Source organism: Pan troglodytes, chromosome 4, assembly GCF_028858775.2.
Source record: "Pan troglodytes isolate AG18354 chromosome 4, NHGRI_mPanTro3-v2.0_pri, whole genome shotgun sequence".
In the NCBI taxonomy this organism is placed as follows: domain Eukaryota; kingdom Metazoa; phylum Chordata; class Mammalia; order Primates; family Hominidae; genus Pan; species Pan troglodytes.
The window spans coordinates 43,018,153-43,041,452 of NC_072402.2; the positions used below are offsets into that span (position 1 = coordinate 43,018,153).

Here is a 23,300-nt window from a genome sequence, read left to right on the forward strand (position 1 = left end):
TTTTAGTTTTCTTTGCACTTTTAATTTTTTAAAATATGCATTTATCATTTTACAAAAATAAGGATATTTCAAAAATTTCCATTTCTAGACATTAAAGCTTTTGTCTATAATGTCTTAACATTTTAAAATAATTAATAATACTTTGATCTAAAACCAGAGGAATCGGCAAATGTATTTATTAATATTTAGAAAGGCTTGTTTTTCACACCTTACACATATACTTTTGAGTTATTTCCAAAATACTTTTTTCTTTCCAAATTCAAAAGTCTTATTCTTAATCACTTATAAAAACAAAAAGGATTTTGACGATATTTAAAATACTTACACAGATTCTGCATCTTTTTCCTTTTTAATGATTCCTGGCAAAGCAAAGGTCTTTCTTTTCCTTGGTTTTATACCTTTAAAATAAATATATATTGTTACAGAAACATAAACATTCCTGATAAACATATTAAACTTATGGATACATCTTGCATCCTCACACATAATTTGCTCATAACTGCTGATGCTAAATGTGGATGACAGAAATAAAGTTAGCAACCACTCAACCCTATTGGTTAGACTTTTCTTATGTTAATAAAACATAGTCTATTGTTTATCAAAAGATCATAGAACATTTACTTTATAGATAAAATTTTCTTTTCTTTTCCTAAGCCTCCCTTAAGTCACCTTACACATAATAAGCATATGGAGATATCTTAAAACTTCAAAGAAAGTACATTATTCATTATACTAAATTTTGTTATAAACGTCAAATAATGTTATAAAGGTCAAATCATGTTTGCTTTTTGGAGGGCCACAAAATATAATTTTATTGTTTTAGATAAAAAGATGATACAGCAGACCCATTAGAAGTATAATATGGGGCCAGGTGCAGTGATGCATGCCTATAATCCCAGCACTTTGGAAGGCCAAAGCGGACAGATCACTTGAACTCAGAAGTTCAAGACCAGCCTAGGCAACATGGTGAAACCCTGTCTCTACAAAAAAATACAAAAGATTAGCTGGGTGTGGTGGTGCGCACCTGTGGTCCTAGCTACTCGGGAGGCTGGGGTGAGAGGATTGCTTGAGTCCAGGAGATGGAGGCTGCAGTGAGCTGTGATCACACCACTGCACTCCACCCTGAGTGACAGAGTGAGACCCTACCTCAAAAATTAAAAAGAAAAAAACAGAAACAGAAAAAAACAAAAAAACAAAAAAGAAGTAAGTTTACAATATGGCATTCTTGTGTCCATAATGTTGTCCCTAATACAAACAATGCTATAAATGGATTCTACCATAACCGAGGAGTAAAAATAATCTTTGATTTTCCTAATAAGGCATCCTGTTCTTTCATGACAAATTATTTTTTAAGGCCAGTCATGCTATTAACTTCTGATAGAATTCAGCACTTAAGGCCTGGTGTGGTGGATCTCGCCTATAATCCCAGCACTTTGGAAGGCCGACGTGGGCGGATCACCTAAGGTCAGGAGTTTGAGACCAGCCTGGCCAACATGGTGAAACCCCGTTTCTACTAAAAACACACAAAAAATTAGCCGGGCGTAGTGGCACACACCTGTAATCCCGGCTACTTGGGAGGCTAAGGGAGGAGAATCATCCGAACCAGAAGGTGGAGGATGCAGTGAGCCAAGATCACGCCACTGCACTCCAGCCTGGGTGACAGAGCAAGACCCCGTCTCAAAAAAAAGAATTCGGCACTTAAAACTTAGGTGTTTACTCTTTGAGAATTGAGCAGTAGAGACTGGGTGTGGTGGCTCACACCTGTAATCCTAGCACTTTGGAGGCTAAGGTGGATGGATCAATTGAGCTCAGGAGTTCAAGACCAGCCTAGCCAACATGGTGAAACCCTTTCTCTAAAAAAAATACAAAAGTTAGCTGGGCATGATGGCATATACCTGTAGTCCCAGCTAATTTTGGGGCTGAGGTGCGAGGATCGCTTGGATCTGGGAGGTCGAGGCTGCAGTGAGCAGAGATTGTACCACTGTATTCCAGCCTGGGAAACAAAGTGAGACCCTGTCTCCCAAAAAATAAAAACAGAAGAGAGCAGTAGAGACCTTAGGTTTAAGCTAGCCCCTCATCTTACAGATGAGGAAATTCAAGAAGGGTTTTTGTTGTTGTTTTTGAGACAGGGTCTCACTCTGTCGCCCAGGCTGGAGTGCAGTGGTACAATCACAGCTCACCACAGACTCCTCCTCCCAGGCTCCAGCAATACTTCTACCTCAGCCTTCCCAGTAGCTGGGACTACAGGTGCACACCACCACACCTGCTAATTTTAAAAGTTTTTTTTGTAGAGATGGGGTCTCAGCATGTTTCCCAGGCTGGTCTCGAACTCCTGGACTCAAGTAATCCTCCTGCCTCAGCCTCCCAAAGTGCTGAGATTACAAGCATGAGCCACTGTGCCCAGCCAAATGATGGTAATATTAACATAAATTAATGAAATGTTACCCACTGTACAATTAGCACTACACATTACAGAGATGAGTTTCATATTCCTGAATATGGCTTAAACATGGATTAACAAGGCTTAAACATGGAACAAGGCTTAAACATGGATGTCAATGAAGAAAACTATTTCAATGTATATTTAAAAACAAATGCATGTTATACTCAATCTTTAAAAATATATAATCTAACACACTAATATTATTTTGGGAAAATCTGTTATTTATTAAGCAGCAAGTAGCATCTGCAGGCCTTCAAACTAATTTCAGATTTTTACAGCATTCCATTCCATAGGTATGCTGACACCTAGGGATAGCAGTCCCTCCTTATTTGTTCAATGAACAGAAGATACTAGCTAGCTGCCATGTGCATTAACATATTATAACTAATCAACTTACCTTCAACTGCACTAGCAGTGTCACATTCTTCAAATTCAATGAGGCCTGGAAAAAAAGAAATTGAAAAACTTCTAGTAGAAAAAAACTATCAGGTAAATTTTAAAACTTTTTTTTTACATTTTAAATTTTTTATTCTACTTTTAATTGACAACGCATCTTTTTAATTGTTCTGAAATGGTTCTAGTTGTTACCTAATAGTTAATTCAAATATCAGCAATAAATTTTAAAAATCAAATAATTCTAACAGTGAAAAATAACAAGACTAGCCCATTATGATCACAATAATTTACTGAAAACCAATTACATATGATGCCACAAAACTAGAGACACAAGAATATGCAGTTTCTGCTTTCAAGAAGCTGGCAGTACTGCTAATGAGAGGAAACAAGCATGGTAAAGGTGGTTGCTGAATCCTCGGTGGTGTTCATGGGAAGAACAGGGCTACCAAGATAGTAAATACTACTAGAATATAAGCTTGGGACCTCATCTGTCCTGTTCATCACTGTATCTTCAATACTTAAAAAATGCCAGGTAAATAATAAGTTGGGTAAATAAGTAAATATTTATTGAATGAATAAATGAACTAATTACAGACTAGTTAAGTGGTGACCTTGGGATTATAATCCAGATCTCTCTAACTGTATAGCAGGTCAAGGAATGTGAACTACAGCTTACAGGAAATAGGAAGAGTTTTCATGTAAGATCATACACATCCACACACAAAGCGATCTTCAAGGACAATTAATTTAGCATTGCTATGAGAGATAGATTGTAGAAGAGGAGGATGATAAAGTGGAAATCATTAGAAAACAATTAAAATAGCCCTGAAATGACTGACTGCTCAGACTAGCCTTAATTGCCATAAAATATGGCATACTTCATATATGTGAAATATCAAATTATTTGGCAGTGTGAGAAAGTAGCAAAACATGAATTACTCTCCTAATGAAATATCCCAGAAGCTAAATATGAGACTAAAAAATTATCTCCCACTAAGCTGTCATTTAGTACTTTTTATATATAAATTCATGAAAGTCTAGCTTTTTTTGTGAAATAATTTTTAATTTACTAATGGTAACTGGTATAACTTGCTATATGAAGAAATTTTAAAATAGAGCTTGAAATAGAGAGTAGATGATAGAGGATTTTGTTACTGGTTCTTCTGAGATGTGAAGCTTAACTATGTACAAATTCATGATCAGCATTATTATTGATCATTCCATTAAAAAAGAAAGCCACTGATTGATTAACAAGAAAGATTTCTCTACAAATAGGGGGATCTAAAAATATTGTCTTAATGTCCCTCTCCCTCCCCCTAAATCTAAGATTTATTTCTGTGTGGTTCTAGTTTCCATTCAAATAAAATAAATTAACATTTACTAATAAGCAGAATAAAACAGTCATAGAAGTGAGTTGATAAACAAGGTCCTAATCAATTATTAGTATGTTCCTTACTAGTACATTCTTCTAAATATGAACAAGGACTAAAAAAAATGTTTATCACTTCTATCCAAAAAAGCCTTAAAGAGTCAGAAAATGACCCAATTAAAAATTTAAGGACTTTATTCAAACCCATTCTGCAAATCTGGAAGCTGAGAAATCATTTAATAAAAGGGTACTGAGCTTGTTCTTAGACTCCCTTAGAGGCCTATTGTAACAATTTACAATGAGATGATGGCAGGCTGAAAAATCAATAAGGGTAAAGAAATTGAGATGTGCAAATTAGCAACTTTTCACTTAGTATAAAAATTATAACAAATCTCTACCTAAATTACCAACAGCTTATTATATATTATTGGCTTTTCCAAGTACTAATAAAGCTTGAGAAAATATAATCGTCTGTTGAGACGAGAAAGGGTTTACCAAAAAAAGGCAATCAGGCATGTGGTTAGTCAAAAATTCTCCTACAGCTACACATCCACATAATTTCTACCCATTAACTATTTACAGAATCTCTAATGCTCAGGCCACACGCTTACTCTAGAGAGTAGAAAAAAGTAAGTACCATAAAAACAAAACACCAATGCCAAATTGCCTTGTTTACAAATACTAAATATATATTATCTAGAAGGACTTTTACATCATCATCTTAGCAAATATGGTACATACAGAAAAAAAGATTTGTAAAATCATTGGATGACTTCATACATGTGAAAATAGTAAAGACATCTCTTAACTCTATAAAATCAGTCCCTTTAAACAAAATTCTCCTTTTTGTTCTCACAAAACTCTTTTCCTATAGTAAACATATCTTGATTTCTCTTATGTTTTCTAAACATCCTCTTAAAATCCATTTGAAATAGAAAAATGTCCAAAAAAAACACATTTTGAAAGATGCCAAATCACTTCAAATCAAAAAAAATATATTAAAAATTTTAAATTGAGTACCATCCACACAAACTTTTCTATTAAAGATAGAAATAATGATTTCTGGCATAATAAAACTAAATACTACCTTTTTAAAAAAACCATTAAATCATGCATGAACAAGATTTTCTTTTACAAATGGCATATGCTCCACATGCTGCTTCACATGGCAAGGCTTTGCGTGCCTGGCTCAGTGCCAGTTGACAACTCAGCTGGATATCAATGCACATTCTGACCCCCCTTGTAGCATGTCACTTCTGAACTGTTTCACAAGTGGAAAGTTTATTCAGCATCTCCTTCAAATGCAGTCCACTGCCCATCATTCTGCTATTTAATCATAAGACAAGTTATTTTTTTTGACAGTACTAAAGCCAGAGTGAGAGTCTTAATGAATAGTTTGCTACAACTGGAATTTTAACTGTTTTAGACTCAATTAATTCTTTTGTCAAAATAAATAACTGCTCTTAGCACTTAAATTTTATGTTGGGTCACAAGGGCAATTTAGTTTGTATAAAAGCAAATAAAACCATTTTGGCTCTGTCTCCTGATGCTCTTTTACACATTATTTTAAAACACCACTATGAGTTCAATTAAACTCATAGAACAGAAGAACAACTCTAAGAGGTCAATGATTCAAAGCAAAACAATTCTTAAATATGATGCTTTAATCATCAGATAGGAATAAATAAATGCTATAAGAAAAGCCATCAACCTAAAGAATCCATTCAAACCTAATTTCGATTAAAACTTTGAAAAGATGTTACAAGAAGAAAAGCAACTTACTGAACGGTAATCTTTGATCACCACAAATGTTTTGTGGACTGAGGAAGAGTACAAAATATGTGAAATATTTAATTAATAATCCCTGTTGCTTCGGAATCAATCCTAAATCTCAGGCCATCAACAGGACAAGTTTTTAACATTAGTTAAAAACTGCCCTCAAAACTCAAATAGTAAGTCTGGGCTATTCAAATCAAGCATATTTCTGCTTCTAATCAGAGCTAAACACAAACACTCTCAGACATACACTAAAAGTTTAATAAAAGGAATGATGATAATGAAGGGGTGTGTGCATGTGTGCATGAGCAAGGAAAGAGTTGTGACTCATAACAATGGAAATCAATTACTACATTTTCAAGCTTGCTCCTGGGCCTGTGGAATGCAACACAGTCACATTCCCAGATGCCTGGGATGATAGGCCAGACAAGCTAACACAAAAAAGAGAATCACACTCCAGTTTGTGGTGATATGCACAGGGTATAGAGGCTCAAATTCTAATTTGGATACTCTTTTTGAACTAGATGCTCTTTTTGAACCTAGGTTGTATCATTTATAAAAGGTAAATGATAACAAATATAGCATTTGCTTTCTCTCTCTCTCCACATAGCCTTATACAATTTTTTTCTTTTGCTAAACCATTTGAAAGTTGCAGACATCAATGACACTTCACTTCAGGAGTATGTGTTTTAAAAAAGGACTTGCTGAATCAATTTCCTCAATTCAGCAGTTTCAAACCTCATGAGAGACTCCTGGCGCAATGCTTCTAAACTATATTATGTATGAGAATCACCTGGAGAACTTGTTAAACCACAGACTACTGGGCTCCACTCCCACAGTGTTCTATTCAGAAGGTCTAGGGTGGAGCTCAAATATTTGCATTTTTAACAAATTCCCAGGTGATGCCACTGGTCCTGGAATCACATTTTGAGAAATACAGTCCTAGTAGACTCTGTGGCCACTGGTAGATATTTAATTAGTCTAGACAGTGCTTCTCCAATTATACTGTGCATACAAAGCCCAGAGCATCTTGGGATCTTATTAAAATACGGATTCTGATTCAGTAGGACTGGGATAGGATTTGAGATTCTCCATTTATAACAAGCATTCATGTAGTGTGATGCTATAGGTTCTCAACAATGGCTGCAAGTTACAATCAGCTGAGGAGTTTTAAAATATAGTGGTACCCACCCTGGACCAATGAAATCAATTTCTTGGCTGGGCATGGTGGCTCATGCCTGTAATCCCAGCACTGTGAAAGGCCGAGGCAGGCAGATCACCTGAGGTCAGGAGTCCAACGCCAGCCTGGCCAACATGGTGAAAACCCATCTCTACTAAAAATACAAAAATTAGCTGGGCATGGTGGAGGACCCCTGTAATCCCAGCTACTTGGGAGGCTGAGGCAGGACAATCACTTGAACCCAGGAGGCGGAGGTTGCAGTGAGCCAAGATCATGTCACTACACTCCAGCTTGGGTGACAGGGCAAGACTCTGTCTCAAAAAAAAAAAACAAAAAGAAAGAAAGAAAAGAAATCAATTTCTGTACATAAAAAAAGAAAAATGCAAAGAAAAAAATGTCCAAAAATAATTCTTGTTATGTACCTGATACGGTTTGGATGTCTGTACCCTCCAAATCGTATGTGGAAATGCGATTCCCACGTGGGAGGTGGGGCCTAATGGGAGATGACTGGATCATGCAGGAGGATCTTTCATGAATGGCATAGCATCATCCCCTTGGTAATAAGTGTGTTCTCGCTAAGTTATTTCACACAAGATCTGGTTGTTTAAGAGTGTCTGGGACCTCCCCCATCTGTCTCATGTTCCCACTATTGCCATGTGACATGCTGGCTCTCTGTTGCCTTCCACTATGATTTTAAGTTTCCTAAGGTCTCACCAGAAGCACATGCCAGCACCATGCTTCCTATAAAGCCTGCAGAACCATGCGCCAAGTTAAATATCTTTTCTTTATAAATGACCTAGCCTCAGATTATTTCTTTTTAGCGACACTAGAATGGACGAATACAGTACCCAAGGCTTGAAAACTATGAGGAAAATTTAGAAACTATAGTCTTAAATCAAAGAAATAGGTTTTTAACCACAGATTTCAGTCACTGTGAAACATTCCAAAATTTTATCTAGTTCTCCACAGAATCTTAGTACTGAAATATAATCTCCTCTTACATCCACATTTTGACAGTGTCCCCATACTCATAAGGTTGAGTCATGTTTTCATCTTCCATGATCCTGATAAAACCCTTGTTTCTACTTTCAATTATAGTACTTATGTCTATAAGCATTCTCCATGTTAGCTGCAACCATATCCTTTCAGTTACTCATGCCAAAACCCTTAAAATGATTCTTCCCAACTCCTTTTTAAACAGATTTTCTGAGGTATAATTAACACATGATAAACTACATCTACTTAAATTGTACAGTTTAATGAATTTTGACATTTGTGAGTCTACTACCACAAGATAACATATATAATTATCACCTCATGCTCCTTTGTAACCCATTCCACCCTTCCCAAGGCAATCACTGATCTGCTTTCTGTCACTATAAATTAGTGTACATTTTCTAGAAAGTTATATAAATAGAATCATATAGTATGGGCTGGGCACGGTGGCTCCACCTGTAATCCCAGCACTTTGGGAGGCCGAGGCGGGGGGATCACGAGGTCAGGAGTTCGAGACCACCCTGGCCTATGGTGAAACCCTGTCTCCACTAAAAATACAAAAACTAACTGGGCATAGTGGTGCGTGCCTGTAGTTCCAGCTGCTTCGGAGGCTGAAGCAGGAGAATCACTTGAACCTGGGAGGTGGAGGTTGCAGTGAGCCAAGATCGCGCCACTGCACTCCAGCCTGGGTGACAGAGCGAGACTCTGTCACAAAAAAAAAAAAAAAAAAAAAGAATCATATAATATGTATTCTTATTTTGGTCTGGCTTCTTTTACTCAGCAAAATTACTTTGAGATTCATCCATGTAATTGCATGTATCAGTAGTTTATTAATTTTTATTGTTGAGTAGTACTTCACTGCATGGAAATACTACAATTTGTTTATCCGTTCATCTGTTAATGGACATTTGGGTTGTTTACAGTTTGGAGCTACTACAAATAAAACTGCCATGAACATTCATATGCAAGTCTTTGCACATATATTTCCTTTTCTCTTGGGTAAATGCCTAGGGGTAGAACAACTGGATCATATGGTAAGTGTATGCTTGAATTTCTAAGAAGCTGCCAAGGTATTTTCCAGAGTGGTTGCACCATTTTATATTTTCACCAGCAGTCTTTGTGAGTTTCAGTTCTTCCACAACCTTGATAGCATTTGGTATACTCAGTCTTTTTTTCTTTTTCCCAGATGGAGTCTCGCCCTGTCACCCGGGCTGGAGTGCTGTGGTACAATCTCAGCTCACAGCAACCTCTCTGCCTCCTGGGCTCAAGCCATACTCCCCTCTCAGCCTCCCAAGTAGCTAAGACTACAGGTGCACAACACCACGCCTAATTTTTGTATTTTTTTGTAGATACAGAGTTTCATCATGTTGCCCAGGCTGGTCTCGAATTCCTGGGCTCAAGGAATCCACACATCTTGGCCTCCTAAAGTGCTGGGATTACAGGTGTGAGCCAGCATGCCTGGCTGGTATAGTCAGCCTTTTAAATTTTTATCACTCTAATAAGTGTCTACTGCTATTTTTCTTGTGGTTTTAATCTGTATTTCCCTAATTACTAATGGGGTATCTTTTCATGTGCTTACTTGACATTCATAAATATATATATTTTTAGGAAGTGTCCAAATCTTTTGGTCACCTTTTGTATTAACATGTATACAAAATTTTGAAATAAATTTTAAATTCTTTACTCAAACATTTATTTTTATCTGTATGGATTAATGGCTATTTATTTTATTCTTTGTGTTATGATCTAATATATTCATTACTTATTACTTGCTCAAGTAATTCCAGCTTTGGCCATTGGGAACTCTTTTCAGGTTATCACCTGTGTCCTTCTAAACTACAAAACTTCAACTAAAGGAAATAGAAAATTTTTTAAAAATCTTTGTGAACTTGGATTAGACAAACGTTTCTTGTATTTGACACAAAAGCATAACACATAAAAAACCAAAATTTGGTAAACTGCACTTCATCAAAATTAACTTTTGCTCTTCAAAAACACCGGAAAAAAAAAAAAGAACAAGCCAGACTGGGAGAAAATAGTCACTATATGTATATATATAAATGGAAACCTGCTGAACTTTTATGAATTATAAATAGCATAAAGTAAAATTACCAAAATGACGCTAAAATAGAAAACATTGAAAATATGGATTTTACTCTCTTTTAGCAACTGAATTACCTGAGAGTGGTTAGGGTTACAAGGGCAATGTCAATGGAATATAAAAAGATATCCAAAATTAGAAAACACCTGTTTATTCATGATCCCTTCAGACCACAGGTGCCTTAATATTCAAAGCATCCTCTCTCTTACAGTGACTCAAATTCCAGAGGAACCAGCCATTACTACACTAAAAAAAAAAAAAAAACAATGACAGGCCAGGTGCAGTGGTTCACGCCTGTAATCCCAGCACTTTGGGAGGCTGAGGCAGGTGGACTGCTTCAGGCCAAGAGTTCGAGACCAGCCTAGCCAACATGGTGAAACTACGTCTCTACTAAAAATACAAAAATTAGCCAGGTATGGTGATGCACGCCTGTAAGCCCAGCTGCTTGGGAGGCTGAGGCATGAGAATTGCTTGAACCCGGGAGGTGGAGGTTGCACTGAGCCTGAGATCATGCCACTGCACTCCAGACTGGGCAACAGAATGAGACTCTGTCTCAAAAAAAGCAAAACAAACAAAAAGGCAATGACAAAAAGTGTCAGTACATATAGTAAGTAATATAACATTATCGTAACGAGTTAGAAAAAAATTTGTAATGCTCTCAGTTTGACTTACATAAAAGAACTGAAAACACAAACTGACAGGTTGTATCTTTCAATAGATAACTGACTAAAAATAAAATTGGTGTCATTTTGCAGCATCAGAGAAATAGGTTAACTTATGTATACAATTTTTTTTTTTTTGAGACGGAATCTTGCTCTTGTCATCCAGGCTGGAGTGCAATGATGCAATCTCGGCTCATGGCAACCTCCGCCTCCCAGGTTCAAGCAATTCTCCTGCCTCAGCCTCCCAAGTAGCTGGGATTACAGGCGCCCACCACCACACCCAGCTAACTTTTGTATTTTTAGTAGAGACAGGGTTTCACCACGTTGTCCAGGCTGGTCTCGAACCCCTGACCTCAGGTGTTCCAGGTGATCCACCCACCTTGGCCTCCCAAAGTCCTGGGATTACAGGTGTGAGCCACTGCACTCGGCCTCTTTTCTTCTTAAATTACCCTGGATTATTGCAACAGTCATGCAGTGGTCTCTCTACCTCGATCCTTGCCTTTTTCTGCAGGCGTTCTCAATGGAGTAGTTAGAGTTCAGTCGCCTCGGCCTCCGAAAGTGCTGGGATTACAGGCGTGAGCCACCACATCCAGCTATGTATACAAATTTTTAAAAGAATTGGATCTTTTGTTTTCTTTTAAAGATCTCTATCCCACAGAACTAAAGTTAGTTTAGGGTGGAACTCATCCGCCAGAGGGGGTCCTTACAAAAGAGGAGAAATAAAATGTTAACAGAAATCAATAGTATAAAACAATTGAAGGTTAGAATAGACTTTACAAAACAAAATCCTTTAAGTCCATAAATTCCACACAATCACAAGCAAAATTTTGTCTATGTTATTTTTCTAGGAAGCACAAGTTTTGTTATTGCAGTGAGTCACTAGACTCATTTGCTCAGGTGCCCATAAACTGATCAAAAACATACAAAAGAGGCCAGGCACAGTGGCTCACACCTATAATCACAGCACTTTGGGAGGCCAAGGTGGGAGGATTACCTGAGGTCAGGAGTTTGAGATTAGCCTGGCCAACATGGTGAAATCCCATCTCTACTAAAAATACAAAAATTAGCCAGGCATGGTGGTGGGTGCCTGTAATCCCAGCTATTAGGGAGGATGAGGCAAGAGAATTGCTTGAACCCGGCAGGCGGAGGTTGCAGTGAGCCGAGATCATGCCACTGCACTCCAGCCTGGGCAACAAGAGCGAAACTCCATCTCAAAAAAAAAAAAAAAAATTAGCTGGGTGTGGTGGTGGGCCCCATCAATCCCAGCTACTCGGGAGGCTGAGGCAGTAGAATCGCTTGAACTCGGGAGGCAGAGACTGCAGTGAGCTGAGATTGCGCCATTGCACTCCAGCCTGGGCAACAAGTGTGAAACTCTGTCTCAAAAAAGAAAAAAACAAACAAACAAAAACATATGAAAAAGCTGCAATTAGTCACCCATAGCAACTCAACCAGGGAAATAATATTTATCCCTTCCACTCCACCCCACACTAGTTAGTTTGTTCTAGGACTGTTTAAAAGTCCTAGTTCTATGACTCTTTTTGGGGTCCTGAAACAGCCACCTAATTCTGGGTTTAGTGACTCTACGAAAGCCCATGTCATCACCGTAAGGGCTTCCCTATTACTACCATCTAGCTGTAAGTATTTTCTACATGACTTCGTATATCTTAAGGCCAGTAAAATTAAATTTATAATGAAACTACATTAGTGGCTACTTATTCATGAGAAATGTATCATTTTTGAAAACAATATTTATTAATAAATGTAGACTATCTCATGTAAATCTCACAACAGCCCCATGAGGCAGTTACTATTATTATCCCCACTTTACAGATGAGGGCACTGAGGTTTAAAAGTCTCACTGCTAGGCCGGGGGCGGTGGCTCACACCTGTAATCCCAGCACTTTGGGAGGTCGAGGTGGGCGGATCATGAGGTCAGGATTTCGAGACCAACCTGGCTAATATGGTGAAACCCCGTCTCTACTAAAAATACAAAAATTAGCCAGGTGTGGTGGTGGGCACCTGTAGTCCCAGCTACTCGGGAGGCTGAGGCAGGAGAATAGCTTGAACCGAGGAGGCGGAGGTTCAGTGAGCCAAGACCATGCCACTGCACTCCAGCCTGGGCGACAGAGCGAGACTCCGACTCCAAAAAAAATATAACATAAAAAAAAAAAAGTCTCACTGCTAGTAAAGAGCAGGTCACAAACCACTGCTCTACACCACAGACAAGAAAATAAACATGAGTCAGGCACAGTGGCTCACACCTGTAATCCCAGCACTTCAGGAGGCTGAGACAGAAGGACTGCTTCAGTCCAGGAGTTCAAGACCAGCCTGAACAACATAGTAAGATTCTGTCTCCACTAAAAATTTTTAAAAATCAGTGGGGTGTACTGGCATATGCCTGTGGTCCCAGCTACTCGGGAAGCTCAGGTGGCAAGATCGCTTGAGCCTGGGAGGTTGAAGCTACAGTGAGCTATGATTACATCACTGCATTCTAGCCTAGGTGACAGAGCAAGACCATGTCTCAAAAAAAAAAGGAAGAGAAAAGAAAAAAGAAACATGATCTAAATGTCCAGAATCCAAAAGGAATCAAGCAGTGAGCTTAAAGGTAATTCCTAATATACAGTTATTACCTAACCAACAGAAAGGAATTTATAATAACTGTATATTTGTTGAGTTCTTCATAGAGAATAAATGAGTAGGTTGACAAGTAGGACATTATGATGAATAAGGGTTCAGCAATCCCCATATGTTGAGTTAGCAAAATTTCTAAGAACTGACAAAACTTTCATTCACCTGCAAGTCTATATTAAACGAAATTAGTGGCATATATTTGATAAGTTCCAACATATTTCTGTGTGTTAAATAAATGTGTTTGGACTACATTACTTTTTTTTTTTTTTTGAGATGGAGTTTCGCTCTTGTTGCCTAGGCTGGAGTGCAATGGCGCAATCTGAGCTCGCTGCAACCTCTGCCTCCCGGGTTCAAGCAATTCTCCTGCCTCAGCCTCCCAAGTAGCTGGGATTACAGGTACACATCACCACTCCCAGCTAATTTTTATATTTAGTAGAGATGGAGTTTCACTATGTTGGTCAGGCTGGTCTTGAACTCCTGACCTCAGGTAATACACCTGCCTCAGCCTCCCAAAGTGCTGGGATTACAGGCGTGAGCCACTATGCCCAGCCTTGGACTACATTAATTTTAAGGCCCCCTTATGCAATAAAACTCCATGATTGTTAGACAAACCGAATTATGTAACTTTTATCTTCTAGTTTTATCTAATTATAAAGTAAATTCCTGCCTCTTAAACTGTTATTTCTAATTATTTAAACATTAATAACATGATTAAATCCTACACCTGAAATACATATACAACCTATTGTAGTTCCAAAACGTTATATTTTGGGGTTTGGTATCTTTGTACTGTGATTCTACAATGTACTACAGTAGTAATTTTTGTCTGTTCAAAAGATATTTCCATTATCCCTTTCAGAATACAAATCCTGCTCCTCCATGATCTGGGCATGTGACCTATGCTGACCAATTATAATATCCTACTACCCTAAACACAGAGATTTATTCAAAGATAAGCATGTGACAAAAGCAGAACCTTTCCTGAAATTAATATGCTGACACTACAAAAAAAAATAAGTTCTACTAGGGTTCTAAACAGAATGGATATAGGCTTGGACTGTTGATGTCTTCCTTGCCAGCTATGAGGAAAAAGTCTACAGTAGGAACTTAATAAACTGAGGCCAAGTAAAGACAAGCAAAAATGAGAGAAAAGAGTGAACCAAAGTCCTGATGAAATCCATGGGGACCTTGAATCTATTCCAGCCTTCCAGGTTAAAATAGCCAATGCATGGAATTTTTGCTTAAGCTTGTTTATATGGCTTTCTGACATTCGCAAACAAAAAGTCTCTATTGAACTAAGCTGGAGATGACAGGTTTCAACATGAGTATCAACACTCAATATTGGCAGTGACTGCCTACAGCACTGAGATGAGAGAGACTGAGATCTCCTCCGGGGACGAATGCAATGATCTAGCAACGGTATCTGCCATGAATAAGGCAGCACATGCCACATACTTGTCAGCCTTTGGCTGAGCAGTGTCTTAGGAAATGACACTGGCATATAAAAGCAAAAAGCAGTAAAAAGAGCCCAGGAAGCCAAAGCAGAGTGGGAAAAATTGCATCAGGGAAAAGAGAAAAAGTCACAAAAAAATGGCAAAACAAAATAAAATTGGCTTGATTCAGAACACATTTTAATGTTCCAATTACTCTCTAGTGTAATACTTTAAGAAAAACACTGATCCACTTCAAGCTCATTCTCTGTATTCTTTCTTTTTGCTTAAATATACTCTGGATCATTTGTGACCCAGGGAAAAAAGGTTATCGTTCATCAGTTTAGGTTCACATTTAAGGTCAAGTCCCCCTGGTTTAAAGGCATTCTCAAAATTAAAATTTATGTCAACATATCTACACTTAGTTCTAGTCTAATTTTTCCAAAGCATGTGACTTGATTTGTGATCCAGGATCAAAACCAGAACTGAATCCCATTTCTGCCATGTACTAGCTTAGACAAATCTCTCAACATTACCTCTGAACATTTCCCTCATCTGTAAAATGAGAATAATAGTACATACTTCAAAAAGTTGCTGGAAATCAAAGTGTGCCTACAAAGTGGTTGGCATGGTACATGGCACACAGTAAGAGCTCACTAAACATTAACCATAATTATTTAGCATTCACTTAAAAAATTTTCTAATAGCCACTCCATTCCAACCTTCTTAACACCCTAATCTTGCCATTAAATGCCCATTTGTTCATTCATTTAACAAAAATATATACTGCTTACAAATAGAGAAAATAGATGAATCAAATACAGAACTTTTTCACAAGTACAAACTATTAAGATTTAATGGTAGACAGCAACAAGGCAAGAAAGAAATATATAAGTTCTCTGGCACTTTTGATGGAGAAAGATATCATTAAAGATAATAACCGGGCTCTTTAAAGAGTTCATTCAGTCAACACATGATGAATGAATGTGGTAAAGATGTGGTGTAGGAAAGTAGTGGAATACAGCATTTTCTAGAGTAAGGATTAAGGACAACTAAAGTACTAAAGGAAAAAAGGAAGCATGTATGTGAAACAGCAAGCAGTTCAGGTTGGCCTCAGTGAAGGTACTTGAATAGGAGTAAAAGAAAGTTAAGACTGCCCTCTCCCTTCTTGACCCCTATCCTTTCTCACCCTCCCTCCTTCCCTCCTGTCGCCATCACTTCTGGCACCGCTGCACCCGTAGGAGCTCCCCAGTGGTGATGGGTTCTCAGCCCTCCATGTTACTGTGGGATGAAGAGCTCGAGGAGATAAAGAAGATCAGTTTTTCCCACAGTCAAATCACTTGCTCTACAGCCGGTTCACCAGCCTGGACAAAGGAGAGATGGCATTCTCAGCCATGAAGATTTCCTGAGGATTCCAGAACTTGTCATCAACCCACTGGGGGACCGAATCATCAATGTCTTCTTTCCAGAGGGAGAGGACCAGGTAAACTTCCATGGATTCATGTGAACTTTGGCTCATTTCCACCCCATTGAGGATAATGAAAAGAGCAAAGATGTGAATGGACCCGAACCACTCAACAGCCGAAGCAACAAACTGCAGTTTGCTTTTCGACTATATGATTTCGATAAAGATGATAAGCTCTCCCATGGTGAGCTGATACAGGTGCTACGCTTAATGGTCAGAGTAAATATCTCAGATGAGCAGCTCGGCAGCATCGCAGACAGGACCATTCAAGAGGCTGATCAGGATGGGGACAGTGCCATATCTCTCACAGAATTTGTTAAGGTTTTGGAGAAGGTGGATGTAGAACAGAAAATGAGCATCCAATTTCTTCACTAAAGGACAGAGACCAAACTGTTCCTTGCAGTCTAGTATTTAATAACTGGAACTTGAAAGTCCTCCTTCCACCAACCCCATCTCCAACCCATCATTCCCCTTCTCCCAAAGTACTACTGCTGTTGCATGACAACCCCAAATATGTTCTGTCAACGCAAACCTGCCTTTGACGTATAAACAGGGCATTACAGAATGGTACACCCAGTCTATTTCTGTTCAGTATCCAGTCACTAGTTCTTCATTTATAAATATCTTTTTCCCCATTCTGCTGCTGAATGCATATCCATACAGTCTGAGAAAGTGAGAGACGGAATCATGCCAAGAACAAGCCAGCGAAGCTCTTTCACCAGATGTAGACTGTAGCCCTACTGCCTTCCCTCTAGCAAGTCTGCCACCATGCTTCTTCATCCTTTTCATATGTCCTTTGCTTCCTACTTCTGTGTCATCCAACATACTGTTTGCTTAGTCTGGCAGTCTTTCTGCTTTTCAGTAAGCCTCAAAATCTAATCTGTTCTACTTGGCACTGCTATGCCCTATGTATTCCTGACTTGACAGGATAGTTCAGGGGTCTGGCAGTTTTTATTTACCTTCATTATTAAATGGGCCTCTGGGATGTTGCCTCTCTAGGAGCTTTTCGGTAACCAACACTTCTCTGAGAAGTATGACACCATCCTCTGCATTCTACTCTGTCATCAAAGGGCTGCTGGGTGGAGATACTCATCTTGAAAGGTGGCCTTGGTGAGAGGTGTGGAGTCAAGTCTTCTGGGTTGCTTGCCCACATCACTCTACCTCTGGCCTCTGATTCTCAACTTTTACCTACATGGCTCCTCTTGTTAGTGCAGTGTTGACTGTTCAAAAAATAGCAATATGCCTATGGGTTTGTTTAGTTTGGGGACACCGTTACCACCAGAATGACTGCTCTGACAATATGCCTGGGGACTTTTTCATGGCTTTTTATCAAGGCAGCTGGGCACCCTATAAAGCCTCACGCATTCACACCTTTGCAGCATGGTTTATGCCTTAGTGTTACGTGCACTGGAATGTTTTTCACTTCACATTTCCAAGTAGAAAGATTAGCGTTAACTTATCCCAGTCCAAAACATTTAAAGATTGTTTCCTCCGTATCTTGAAGTTTTGCACAAAATTCTTTTTTACTTTTTTAAGACGGAGTCTTACTCTGTCACCCAGGCTGGAGTGCAATGGCGCAATCTTGGCTCACTGCAACCTCCGCCTCTGGGTTCAAGCAATTCTCCCGCCTCAGCCTCCCAAGTAGCTGGGATTACAGATGTGCACCACCAAACCTGGCTAATTTTTGTATTTTCAGTAGAGGGTTTCACCATGTTGGCCAGGTTGGTCTTGAACTCCTGACCTCAGGTGATCCTCCTGCCTCAGCGTCCCAAAGTGCTGGGATTACAGGTGTGAACCACCACGCTCAGTCACAAAATTCTTTATGAATTTTACACTTGGCGAATGTTAATGATGGAAGCCATAGTCAGCTCCTAATACATGTCCAAAGCATTGACTATTGTATCATTAGCTGCCTGGTTACACTAGCTTCCTACCTCCTTGTATAGACCACTGCTAATCCCTTAAAAATGAGGTCTGGCACTAGTAGCACAACCTAAGGTGGCATTACAGGTCTTCGAACAAGCCACAGCAACTTTTCTGCCAAAGTCAGCTTAGTTTAGACTTCAGTGAATCAAGCTATTGCCATCCTAATGTATGTCTCTATGAGTCTATTTATCCAAACATCTGCCCTTGGCTGACTTTCTCTGATTCACTGCTTGCGTGCTTGTTTCCTTGCTTTGGAAAACTATTGAAGATGTGTACATAATTATTTAGGAAGGGGATTGCTAAAAAAAATACCACTGCAAAGTGATGGAAAAGGGTAGAGAACAGGGAAGTAGCTGGGCTGGATGGCTCAAATATAAATGAATGAGAAATTCTTCATGAAGTATCAGTCAGACTTTGTGATCAAGTGAAAACGGAAGAATGTCTGACACTGATCTATAGAGAGGTACTCAGAGGCTCCTTGATTTGCATATCTAAAGTTCCTAAGGTTATAGCTTTCCCCTCTTTTGGCTGTATAGCAAACTGTTTTAATCCACGGTTGTGCCTTATTGTTCCATTAAAATATATCAATAAACACTTGTGGTTGAAACAAAAAAAAAAAAAAGAAGAAAGTTAAGACTAAAATCTGGTCAGCTCGAGATCCTTAAAGGCTCTGAAACCAAGTCCAGAATCCCACTTTCATTCTGTCAACAGTGAAAATTTAAAGATTTGTAAGTGGTACAATTATAAGTTCATAACTGTATAGGCAAAAGATGAGTGTGCTATAACATGTAAAATAGATTGGAGAAGAAACGTCTGCTGTACCAGTATGAAATCTGCAAATTAATTAGGCAGCTAGAGAAAACATGAAAAGAAAGTCTGAAGGGAAAAATACTAATACAATTGAATCAGTAAGATTAAAAATTTAATGAAATTTGGGAAGAAGAAATTAAAGATGATTTAGGTTTCAAGCCTTAGGTCTATGAACTGCACTGAGGAAATATGGTTCCCAAACTTCACAGATCTCTTACCCATTTTCTGGAATGCCATATCATATTTTAACTTTTTTAATGCACTAAATTATTTTTACTTATGGAGTGAAACATGTATCTTGCAAGAACATGATATAATAACTAATAAATAGATTAAAGAAATCTGGAGGACTGTAAGTATGCTGAGCAGGGAAGGGAATGGGCTACTTATTACATTTGATACATCATAACATGCCAATTAAAAGTAGAATTTGAACTTCTGTAATCATTTTTTCATAAAAATAGGAGCCAGGATTCCTATATCCATTTGTTCACTGGTGTATCCCCAAATTTCTAGAATGGGGTCTGGTATATTGTTAGAACTCAATAAATATATTTGTTAAATGTATATATAAATGAGAAAAGAAAGAAGTTATTAAATTTTAAGAAAGGTTCTACGTGGGTCTCAATGTTCTGAGTGTTCAATATTCTCTCCCAATCTTTCTTTTATTAAAATAGCCTTCTGTAGGTGACTCTATTTTGAAAAATCTAAAACTGTGACAGATTTAGTAAAATGTTATAATAACCACTTTAAATAATACTAAATTATTGTATTAACCACTAAAAGCCAAAACAAAAATCTTAATGTATCATCAGACATAAAAATAGTAATATCTGAGATTTTATACAGATTTTTAGGTATACTCCATTTTTTGGGTTGGCTCCATTTCACAGTTTGGAAATATTTTTAACTTCAGATATGTGATATAAAGTTAAAATTACCCCTTACCCACATGAACTTCAAGGCAAATATGTTAGTTACTATATGGGAAAATTTAAAATGTTTCCTTGCAGAGTTTATCATCTTACCAGGTCTTTCCTTCCCAGTGCCTTTTGACTCAGCAAATTTTTGTATCAAACTTTCAACTGTAGTATTAGCCATGTTATTTATAAATTCTTCATGGACCTATTAAAATGAAATAAAGATAACTTTTTCTTTTTCCACATTCTTAGTGTATTTCAGATAAAACTTACACAAGACAATTAAAATTAATTATATCAAAATATGTATTTTTGACCCAAGGCCCTTTGAGGACTTTAATTTACCTAACTTCCAGCATTACTGGATCTGTAGGGACCAACCATGACTTACATTAACCCCTTAACACATAGCCTCATGCCCCTAGAAGTCAAAGCAGTTTTCTGTTCCCATCTTTGAGCGTTCCAGAGACATCATTCTTATGATAAGACTTATATAGACAACAAAAATACTTTTGGCTTAAAAAAAAACACACACACAGTCTGACTCTGTCACCCAGATGGCTGGGTGTCACGGCTCACTGCAGCCTCAACCTCCTGGGCTCAAGTGATCCTCCCACCTCAGCCTCCCAAGTAGCTGGGACTATAGGCATGCACCACCACACCCAAAAATTTTTTAATATTTAAACAATTTAAAATATTTTTTAATATTTAAACAATTTAAAATATTTTTAATATTTAAACAATTTAAAATATTTTTTAATATTTAAATTAAAAATATTTTTTAATATTTAAAAAATTAAAAATATTTTTTAAATTTTGTGTAGAGATGAGGTCTCCCTATGTTGCCCAGGCTGGTCTCAAACTTCTGGGCTCAAGTAATCTTCCTGCCTTGGCCTCCCAAACTGCTGAGATTACAGATATGAGCCACCGTGCCTGGCTAGTTTGAAGAATAACAGACTTCATCTTTCTCTACTATATTTCAGTATACCCCAAATTGTCATCGTTAAACCTTTTATATTTGTGGAACACTTCTAAGTAAAAGTTCTATAGTTTAATAAAGTTGCTGCTTTAAATTTAAAAATAGTAAAGCTTGAAAAAAGAAATATTCAAAAGTCGATAGCTTTAGAAATTCAATATAAAGAAAACTGAATATAGTTAATTTAAAAAATTAATTTGAATTATCATCCTCGGTGGCCAAATGATAAAATATCCAGTTTATTTTCTATTTACTACATGTAAATACATTATCTTTACATATTCTTTATTTGGAAAAATTCGGTATTATACTTATGAACTTTGAACAGAGTGAGAAAATATTTTTAAAGAGCTATAAATAAACAAATTTTTCATGAATAATTCAACATAAAGTAAAAAAACTTACCTGGCCTATCTGCAAATGAATTTCCTTTATAGCATTTGACAAGGATCCTATAATTTCCTTTATGTGAATGAGATGAGTTTCTTCAATATCTTGAAATTTCTGGGTAACATATACAAAGTTATAGATTTATAACATATACAGGTACATACATATATATTCTGGAATCAAAAGAGCTTTCAGAAATCATCTCTCCCAGCACTTTGGGAGGCTGAGGCAGGTGGATCACTTGAGGTCAGAAGTTCAAGACCAGCCTGGCCAACATGGTGAAACCCTGTCTCTACTAAAAATACAAAAATTAGCCAGGCATGGTGGCAGATGCCTGTAATCCCAGCAATTCAGGAGGCTGAGGCAGGAGAATCGTTTGAACCTGGGAGGCAGAGGTTCCAGTGAGCCCAGATCACGCCACTGCACTGGAGCCTGGGCGACAGAGCGAGACTCCATATCCAAAACAAAAAAAGAAATCAACTCAATATAACCAAATTTTCCAAGTTACCACTGTTACACAATGTTTAACAAAGCCTCAAGACAAACAGATCTAGCAGGTAAACTGAAATATGGCACTGCAAAAAGTTAACTTTTTGTTATGTCGTTTCTTAGGTAAATACAAACTTTTTTAGAATTTGGAGCTTTTTTTTTTTTTTTTTTTTTTTTTTTTGAGACGGAGTCTTGCTCTGTCACCCAGGCTGGAGTGCAGTGGCACCATCTTGGCTCACTGGAAGCTCCGCCTCCCAGGTTCACATCATTCTCCTGCTTCAGCCACCCGAGTAGCTTGGACTACAGGTGCCCACCACCATGCCGGCTAATTTTTTGTATTTTTAGTAGAGACGGGTTTCACCGTGTTAGCCAGGAAAGTCTCGATCTCCTGACCTCATGATCCACCTGCCTCAGCCTCCAAAAGTGCTGGGATACAGGCATGAGCCACCACACCCAGCCGAATTTGGAGCCATTACACATTAAAATCTATAATCGTGATCAGAAAATTAGGAGACCCAGAAGAGAATAATGTTACAAAAAAAACAAAGAGTTTTAAAAACTGAAAAACAATTAGTTGGCAAAGCAAAAACTATAGTTTACTTTCAAATGCTTTATAATCTAGCCCACAGATTTTCAAAATGTCTTTCTAATCCTTGAAATAATAATATACACCGGGCACGGTGGCTCACACCTATAATCCCAGCACTATGGGAGGCCGAGGTGGGCAGATCACAAGGTCAGGAGTTTGAGATCAGCCTGACAAACATGGTGAAACCTCGTCTCTACTCAAAATACAAAAAATTAGCCAGGCGTGGTGGCGCATGCCTGTAATCCCAGCTACTTGGCAGGCTGAGGCAGGAGAATCGCTTGAACCCGGGAGGCAGGGGTTGCAGAGAGCCGAGATCACGCCATTGCACTCCAGCTTGGGCGACAAGAGTGAGATTCCATCTCAAAAAAAAAAAAAGAAAAAGAAAAAAAAGAAAAAAGAAATAATAATATACAATCCCCAAAAGAGATGGCTGTGATCAAAGAAATCTGGGAAAGCCTATATACTCTATTTCAGCAGTTCTCAACCAAAAGTGAGGATGTGTTAGATCACCTGGAGAACCTTTTCAAACTTCAAAACAAATAGATCCTCCAGTACTGCCTGGGTAATGGGGGTTGAAAGAGGTGAGAAAGTTGTTTGGAAAAAATTTCCAAGTTACTCTGATATCCCCAGAGAGGAAACCGCTGCTTGCCTTGCCTTCACAATAAATATATCAAAAGCTCTGAGAGGCCAGGCACGGTGGCTCACACCTGTAATCCCAGCACTTTGGGAGGCCGAGGCCAGCCGATCATGA

General features: G+C 38.1%; 1 protein-coding gene and 1 pseudogene across 4 annotated transcripts in view; one reads left to right on the forward strand and one right to left on the reverse strand.

Annotated features, from left to right (window-relative positions):
* Positions 1-23,300, reverse strand: part of FCHO2 (FCH and mu domain containing endocytic adaptor 2) — a 136,184-nt gene that overhangs the window by 54,517 nt on the left and 58,367 nt on the right. For 3 of the 4 annotated variants that reach the window (XM_054684296.2, XM_054684295.2, XM_054684293.2), the window contains exons 7-10: positions 21,487-21,585; positions 20,214-20,310; positions 2,841-2,885; positions 326-398 (exon numbers count right to left, since the gene is read on the reverse strand). In XM_054684296.2, the coding sequence (XP_054540271.1) occupies positions 326-398; positions 2,841-2,885; positions 20,214-20,310; positions 21,487-21,585 (314 nt within the window). The remainder of the gene's footprint in view (positions 1-325; positions 399-2,840; positions 2,886-20,213; positions 20,311-21,486; positions 21,586-23,300) is intronic. The other variant, XM_054684294.2, reaches the window with a different exon arrangement.
* LOC129143959 (calcineurin B homologous protein 1-like) lies at positions 16,242-16,824 on the forward strand (annotated as a pseudogene).